This window comes from Lacerta agilis, chromosome 14 (assembly GCF_009819535.1).
Source record: "Lacerta agilis isolate rLacAgi1 chromosome 14, rLacAgi1.pri, whole genome shotgun sequence".
In the NCBI taxonomy this organism is placed as follows: Eukaryota; Metazoa; Chordata; class Lepidosauria; order Squamata; family Lacertidae; genus Lacerta; species Lacerta agilis.
The window spans coordinates 23,096,677-23,105,653 of record NC_046325.1 but is presented as its reverse complement, the minus strand read 5'-3'; the positions used below and the strand labels follow the sequence as shown (position 1 = coordinate 23,105,653).

The window sequence follows — 8,977 nt, the reverse complement described above, 5'->3', positions numbered from 1 at the left end:
GGAATTTGGGGATATTTGGGATAATTTTTGCCTGCAGTAAGATTATCCTTATGACTGCTAGTCTTAATGGATTTATCTTACATCCATTGTCACAGGCAGTTATCCTCATTGGGGAGAGAGCTATTGCATTAATGTCCTGTTTCAGGGCTTCCTGTTGGCTTTTGTTTTGCCATGGTGAGAATAGGATTATGCACTTGATGAGCCTTTTGGATGCTCCAGCTAGCTCTTCTATAATTACCTAACATAATTAATGATCTGTATATGTCTTTGCTTTTTCCATACAGGATATCCATTCTATGGAAAAACTAGGTGAGAACCAGACCAATCTTAATGAGTTCATTCTGGAAGGGTTTTCATATCTTGCTGAACTGCAGATCTTGCTGTTTTTTGTTTTTCTGTTGACATACATAATCACCTTGCTGGGAAACATGTTCATTATTCTACTCATAAAACTCAACCCTTCTCTTCAGACTCCCATGTACTTCTTCTTAGTGAACCTATCATTCTTAGAAATGTGTTACACCACTAGTGTGGTGCCCCAGATGCTGATACATTTGTTAACAGAGCATAAAAGCATATCCCTAGCAAGATGTGCAGCCCAGATGTATGCCTTCACCATCCTGGGGCTGACAGAATGTTGTCTCCTGGCAGCTATGGCATATGATCGCTATGTTGCCATATGCCACCCATTACACTACGCAGTCATCATGAACCGCCGGGTATGTACACAGATGGCAGCTGCAGCCTGGATTATTTGCTTCTTTGTACAAGTTGCTCAAACAGCATGGATCTTCAGCTTACCCTTCTGTGGTTCCAAACACATCCAGCACTTCTTTTGTGATATCCTACCAGTGATGAAAATGGCATGCACAGACACCTACAAAAATCAGATTGTTGTCATGGCAGTGTCTATTATTTTCATCATGAGTCCTTTCCTGCTGATCATTCTCTCCTACATTTGTATAATTTCAACCATCCTCAAACTTCCTTCTGCTAAGGGAAGGAGAAAAGCCTTCTCCACTTGCTCCTCACACCTCATGGTGGTGACACTATTTTTTGGGACAACCCTCTTCACCTACTTAATACCCAAGTCCAGCTACACTCCACGGAGTGACCAAATGATTTCTCTTATGTACACAGTTGTCAGTCCATTTTTGAACCCCATAATATATACCCTAAGAAATAAAGAAGTGAAAGGAACATTTAAGAAGACAGTTTCAAGGTTGTTCTCTGTACAGAACCCAGCAAGTTAAAAATCTGAACCGTGAAGTATGGCAACAAGAAAAATCAATGAACTCAGAACATATCATTAATGATTAAAGGGCTGTAAGTATATTGTTTAAGGTCTAATTCATGAAGTTATTAAAGAAATGAACCTGATTCCAACCTAGCAACCTAGATCGCCTGTACATCAGCGATAATTTTGGGTTGATTCTTTGGTTTAACCATAAATCTGTACCTTCTTTAATGATTAGTTTTCTTATACTGTTTGCTATACAACAACCTGTACAGTATGATTAGTAGACTTCTACATGTAAAGTTGTGGTGTGCTCCCTCTCTAGTTTCCACATATTTTTCCCCTTAAAGAAAACCTAGTACTCGGAGACTTACTGTATGAAATTTAAACAGAGAAAGGATTTAATTCACGAATGGTAAACAGAACTAATATGGGAGTTGGAAATCTTCAAAGAAACAGCAAACTATATACACACTGAACTCATCAGATGCCACAGTTGGTAAGTGTGAAGCTTTGATTTTCTTCAGTTACTTATCACAGATTTAGTACAGTTTAGGTTTCAATAACTCATGGATTCTGAAACAGACTGGTACTTTCTCAGGTAAATTCTATTCTGCCAATTATCCTTCAGATTCCCAACCTTTAGAAATCTCATTCTTGAGGCTCCTCTAGTACACTTAGTGGCTAAGCACGTGATTGGCACTGTGGTCTAAACCACTGAGCCTCTTGAGCTTGTCGATCAGAAGGTCCGCGGTTCAAATTCGTGCAACAGTGTGAGCTCCTGTTGCTCTGTCCCAGCTTCTGCCAACCTAGCAGTTCAAAAGCATACTAGTCCAGGTAGATAAATAGGTACCGCTGTGACAGGAAGGTAAACGGTGTTTCCTTGCGCTCTGGCACTTGTCATGGTGTCCCGTTGTACTAGAAGCAATTTAATCATGCTGGCCACATGACCTGGAAAACTGTCTGCAGACAAACAACGGCTCCTTTGGCCTGAAAAGTGACACGTATGCCCCCCGCATAGTCGCCTTTGACTGGACTTAACCATCCAGGGGTCATTTAGCTTTTATCTAGCAGACTCAGTATATCAGACCAGGAAATCAGCACTCATTCTTCTTCTAAATAGTTTGGGATTATTCTTCTCTCACTGTAAGATACATCCTCTTTTTACTGAACTGAGATTTAAGTAGAGCATTTCCTCACAACTCCACTTCTCCTCTCCAAAAATTCAGCTTCCCAGTTCTCACATTTCTGTATGCTCTTAAAAGACAATAACAACTATCTTTCAATCTAACTCCCAGCTCAGTGACCGCCTTCTCTGGCTGTAAATATTCCTTCATGGTGGTTCTCACACAACTCAGAGGTGCTACTGTTGACCAGCTGGATGCCAGGAACTAATTATGTGCAGCACTTATTCTGTGATATCCCACTACTAGTAAAAATGGTATGCATAGACACCTCCAAATATGAAATTGCTGTCCCTTCTGGCTGATCATTGTCTCCTAAATCCATATGATTTGGGCTACCCTTAAACTTCATTCTGCTCCTCACACTTCACGGTAGTGAAATTATTCTATGGGATAGCCTTTTTTGCCTACATTAGACCCCAATCCAGCTACAATCCAGAGAGTGACAAAATTATTTATCTTATGAACACTGTAGTGACTCTTTCTTTAAACAATATAATATAAAACCTAACGTAAAAAAGAACTGAATGGAGCATTAAAGAAGCAGTTACAAAAATCTTCTCTACACATGATCCAACCAATTGAACATTTGGCAACATAGTACAAAGAAATCATAGTAAAACAGGATGCCCTTATTTTCATCAGAAAAATGTTAGAGGGTATGAAATCATGACTGTTGATTAATGTACTGTAACTATACTGTTAAGTACTAAATCGTAACAGTTTGATATTTGATATTTCATTGAAATTGAGATATTTGAGAGCTATTTTTATTAAATATTAATTATACATTTAATCATAGGCATGTGCCTGATTAACTGAAGAGAAACAGTAACAAACTGTTTCTGGATGGCACAAGATTACATGAAGGTAGAATGTTACATATAAATATTCCTGGTGTAGAAAAACAGGTAGTTGTGAGAACACCTCATTGTCTATTGCAGAGGTTAATTGTTTTTATCACCTATATAAACCCACCACTAAGGATGAAAGAGGAAATTTATCCAGTTACCAGATAATCACAAACTGACTGAATTATTACTTTCTGGAACAATACAAGAACTGTAACATAGCCATCCTTGAAGTTTGTTCCTCTGAATTTAATGATGATTTGTTGTAGCACAGAAATGTGTATAAAAGATCTACATAAAATGCAAATATTAGCAAAAACAACATACAAACACGGAAAATTGCTTGACAAATTGTTGCATGTTAGGAAATATGCATATTAAAATGCTGATGAATAGCGAAAACAACATACAAACACGGAAAATTGCTTGACAAATTGTTGCATATTAGGAAATATGCATATTAAAATGCTGATGAATGTTCATGAATAATTAAAAACGCATACTGATGGGAACTTAAGCTTTTTTTGGGGGGGGGGGGTGAGAAACTTTGAGGAACTGACATTATCAGATTTGTCAACCCTACCAACACCACCCCCTCTTTCATTTGAAAGAACACCTGCAAGTACAAGTATTGCAGTCTAGATACTTCCTAATATTATCTTTGTGATCACTAGGCTATTGTTTCTGGTGCATCCCTTCAGTATTCTATTGCTGATTTTACAGCTTTACTTTGGATAATTTTGTTGTCTTGCCTGCAATACAGATGAGAAAATATTACAGAGCTCACTAAGCTTGCACAGCTCTTTTCCATTTCATGTTTTGATTTATTTAAATATAAGCACATATCAGATTGTTCTAATTAATACCAAGACTATAGAAGTAAGACTATATCTGGAAGGGGGTGATTAGGATTGTTACTTCTTTTTGCTGATTGCAGGAGTGGGCAACACTTTCCAGCCCAAGGCCACTTTCCTTTTTTAGATAGCCTTCTGGAGACTGTAGGCCTGTGATGGAGAGGACCCTATTCACAGGTTTACCTCCACACATAAGGCTGATTCATGGACCTTGGTTGGACCACACTACCTGCCTTAGTCCTTAATTTTGAACTGGAGAGTCAATTGCATACAATGCTTACATGTCAGCAGCTGTTCATACATAGACCACCCACTTCAAATGCCCTTGCTCAATATTCAGATGTCAGAAAGTGAAGGAAGGCTCTGGTTTAGTAAGGGCAGAGCAACACTCCAGTTTACAAAGTCTTATGCCACACACATAGAGAAAATGTCTGAATGTTCTTATGAACAAGCAGATTGGGAGCAGGACTTGGTGCCTCGTTTCCACTGCTGAGGCATGCCTCGTGTTGCACAGGAGCTGTTGTCTAGGCAGTCATGAAGAATGAACTGTACAGTTAACTTACAGTACCATGGTATACATGTCTGCTTCAGAACTACAGTGGTACCTCTGGTTACGTACTTAATTCGTTCCAGAGGTCCGTTCTTAACCTGAAACTGTTCTTAACCTGAAGCACCACTTTAGCTAATGGGACCTCCGGCTGCCACTGCGCCGCAAGAGCACGATTTCTGTTCTTATCCTGAAGCAAAGTTCTTAACCTGAAGCGTTATTTCTGGGTTAGCAGAGTATGTAACCTGAAGCGTATGTAACCCGAGGTACCACTGTAAGCCTCTTTGTGTTTGATGGGAATTAATTCCATGTCAATGACTCCAAATGGCAGTCCAGGCTTTGGTTTAGGATTGGAGTTGAGGAAAAAATTGTTCTTCAGCTGTTAGCGGATATATCTCCACAATCAGCATCAGCAGGACATAGCTGACGTCCCATTATAAACATGAGATTGCTCAGGGGGATGGGGGGAGAAATGATATCACTCTCCGGTGCTTTTTTTTTTTTTAAAAAAAAAATGTGTTTAGGGGTTCTCTCATTTTCCTACTCATATTGAAATACTGTCCCTCAATGAGGCCAAACTTAGATTCACAAAATGTTTAGGGGTATGTGTAACCCTGCATCCCCCCCCCCCCCGGGAAAAACAACAACGACTGGCACTCTCTACAATTTTATGTCATGTCATTTCCACACAGCAGCAATTTTGTGTTACATTACATCCTCCCCCCCCCCCGGCAACTATGTTATACTTCGCACTCTCTCCAAATTTGAAATGTGCTGTCTGGTTTTAAACGTTTGTCAACCCTTGATATATAGGCAAAAAGCAAGCCATGCCTTGGCCTCAGTAAAGTCTTGAATTATTCTTTTCCTCAGCACTCTCTAGTGCTACTTTGACACCTCTACCTGAAGTTCCTTAGTTTCACCATACAGTTAAAGGAAATCTCGTGTATTTTTCCTTAGATCTTGAATGCTCAGATGGATGAAGAGTCCTGCGAAACTCAGAAATGTGCACAGTGCACTGGAAACATTGGATGGTATCAGGAGTGCCATCTATATGGGGCCATGGGAGCAGAGGCCCCATGAAAATTTTCAAGGAGGGGGCAGGTCACCTTATTAGTCCACAGCCCACACAGTGGAAGGAGGCCTGATGGGGCCCATGGCACCCTCAGAAAGGACTGACAGGGCCTGCTGCTGCTGTGATGGGTTCTGTTGGGCCCTCCCAACACAGCAACAGACTTTGGGAAGACCTGACAGAGCCCGTTGCTGCAGCAGGAACATCTGACAGAGCCCATCACAGCCACACCAGGCCCAGTTTAGCCTTTCTGAGGGCGGGACAGGTCCCATCAGGCCTCCTCCTGCCATGTGATATCATGTGTGAGACGCACATGAAATCACACACATGCACTGGGCACCCAAAATGTTGCGTGGAACCGGGCACACCTTCATGGTATTCAAACTGTTTGTTGTTTTACCAACTCCATTCATTTTATTCTAATCAATCCAACATGGTTTCCAGATGCTGAAAGCCCACCCCCACTCACTACATTCTTGCACAATAATTTTTCAGATGGGTGAATTTTTAATTGTATGGAAATAATGTCTTAAATGCCTAAAAATGTTGGAATTTATGTAAGCTATTTCTAGAGGTAACTTCTTTTCACCCGCTTTTTTCATCATTCATATTTTCTGTGTAAATATTTTGCAACTTCTCTAGACCCCAAGGATTAATTAGGGGAACATTCCCAAAAGCTTTTCTAAAGAATTTAGTTACATCAAGGATGGGAAGATATAAATTAACATGTATATTTGTTTGCAGCATCGCAGTGTGCCACTTCAAAGGAAGAAAGAGTGGTTATTTCTTGTGCAAAGTAAGAATAAGGTAGGTTTGTTACATTTCAATGTCAGTGCTTCTGTCTAATTTGTGGGTTAAGAAGATCTGGACACTCTTCCTCAATTCATAGTAAAATGAAAAGAGTTAAGAGAATCAACTTGTGCATATCTGTGCACTTCCTGTTGCACACTTCTGACTAAGCATAAATAATTTGCAATATTTTTTGTGTGTGCTTATCAACAGCTCTTCTGGATTCTTTTTATTTGAGGTGGGATTCAATCACATACACGGAAATTCAAGTTGCACAATTATAGTTGATTGGGAGGTATTGACAACAAACGGATCCAATTTGAGTGCCTGTCCAAATCTGAGCCCCATGTAATAAATGCGCCAGAGGTTTAGCTTTAAAAACTTCAAGTGCTGAAGGTATGCGATTGCCACATTTGTATGGGGAAAGCATGTCAGAATTTGGGCAATTTGAGAGGCTTTTTCCATTGCATATTTCTGATATGCTCCCCATGACCCTGCTGACTGGAAATAAGGCCGAGGTATTTAAAGACTTTAACTTGTTTGATCAACTGTCTATCCATACACCATCGATGGGCCGTATACTTTCTTGGAAACACCATGACTTTCGTTTTCTTGCAATTCACAGCCAGCTGTTCTCTTTGGCAGTATCCTGAGGATGCCTTCATCAATCTTTTTAAATTAAACAATGTGGGAGCTACGATACAATCTTGCTTAATTCCCTTTGTGGTTTGTATGAGTCCTGTGAGCTGCTCATTTGTAGAGCAATGCACTTTTCTACACAGTGTTTTTATATCACCATTTAATCAAGAACAATCATCTTTTATCTATACTTAAAGAGTTCAATTTATCTCACAGTCTTACTTGAGAGATTAAATCGAATGCAGCTTTCAGATCAATGAAATCTGCATACAGCACAACACCTTTGGGGCAAAGCCCATTAATTTAGAACTCCAAACTCTGAGAAGGAATTTGGAATAATTTTTGCCTCCAGTAAGATTATCCCAATCACACTCAAGAAAGTTTCAATGTCTGCTGGTCATAATGGCTTTATCTTACTTCCATTGTCACATACAATAATCTTCACTGGGGAGAGAGCTATAGCATTAATGTCCTATTTGAGGGCTTCCTGTAAGCTTTTGCCACAGTAAGAATAGGATTATGTACTGGGTGGGCCTTTTCTCCAGCTGCCTCTAGTATGATTACCTGATTTAATTAATGACCTGTATATGCCTTTCCCTTTTCCATACAGGATAGCCATTATATGGAGAAACTAGGTGAGAACCAGACCAATCTGAATGAGTTCATTCTGGAGGGGTTTTCATATCTTGCTGAACTGCAAATCTTGCTGTTTTTTCTTTTTCTGGTGACATACATAATCACCTTGCTTGGAAACATGCTCATTATTCTGCTCATAAACCTCAACCCTTCTCTTCAGACTCCCATGTACTTCTTCTTAGTCAACCTATCATTCTTAGAAATGTGTTACACCACTAGTGTGGTGCCCCAGATGCTGGTACATCTGTTAACAGAACATAAAAGCATATCCCTAGCAAGATGTGCAGCCCAGATGTATGCCTTCGCCATGCTGGGGCTGACAGAATTTGGCCTCTTAGCAGCTATGGCATATGATCGCTATGTTGCCATATGCCATCCATTACACTACGCAGTCATCATGAACCGGCGGGTATGTGCACAGCTTGCAGCTGCATCATGGATTTCCTGCTTCTCAGCAGCATTTGCTCAAACAACATGGATCTTTAGTTTACCCTTCTGTGGATCTAAACACATCCAGCACTTCTTCTGTGATATCCCACCCCTGGTGAAAATGGCATGCACAGACACCTACAAAAATGAGTTTGTTGTCATGGCAGTGTCTATTATTTTCATCATGAGTCCTTTCCTGCTGATCATCCTCTCCTACATCCGTATAATTTCAACCATCCTCAAACTTCCTTCTGCTAAGGGAAGGAGAAAAGCCTTCTCCACTTGCTCCTCACACCTCATGGTGGTGACACTGTTTTTTGGGACCGCCCTCTTCACCTACTTAATACCCAAGTCCAGCTACACTCCACGGAGTGACCAAATGATTTCTCTTATGTACACAGTTGTCTGTCCATTTTTGAACCCCCTAATATATACCCTAAGAAATAAAGAAGTGAAGGGAGCATTTAAGAAGACTGTTTCAAGGTTGTGTTTTGTACAGAACCCAACAAGTTGAAATCCTGAACCGTGGAGTATGGCAACAAGAAAAATCAACAAACACAGAACATATCATAGGTGATTAAAGGGCTGTAAGTATATTGTTAAGGTCTAATTCATAACAGTTATTAAAGAAATGAACCTGATTCCAACCTAGCAACCTAAATCTCCTGTACATCAGCAATAATTTTTGAGTGATTCTTTGGTTTAACCATAAATCTGTACCTTCTTTGATGATTAGTTTTCT

General features: G+C 40.0%; 2 protein-coding genes across 2 annotated transcripts; both read left to right on the top strand.

Moving 5' to 3' along the window:
- Nucleotides 1–250: 250 nt before the first annotated feature.
- Nucleotides 251–1,253, top strand: LOC117057779 (olfactory receptor 10AG1-like). The gene is made up of 2 exons (XM_033168620.1): nt 251–257; nt 310–1,253. The coding sequence occupies exons 1-2, from the start codon at nt 251–253 to the stop codon at nt 1,251–1,253; spliced, it is 951 nt and encodes a 316-aa protein (XP_033024511.1).
- A 6,539-nt stretch (nt 1,254–7,792) lies between these two features.
- LOC117057778 (olfactory receptor 10A4-like) lies at nt 7,793–8,749 on the top strand. The gene has a single exon (XM_033168617.1). It carries the CDS (start codon nt 7,793–7,795, stop codon nt 8,747–8,749), a length of 957 nt encoding a protein of 318 aa, XP_033024508.1.
- The last annotated feature ends 228 nt before the right edge of the window (nt 8,750–8,977 follow it).

Coding starts and splice junctions, on each gene's coding strand:
- LOC117057778 (XM_033168617.1), top strand. CDS start 7,793: ATGGAGAAACTAGGTGAGAACCAGACCAATCTGAATGAGTTCATTCTG.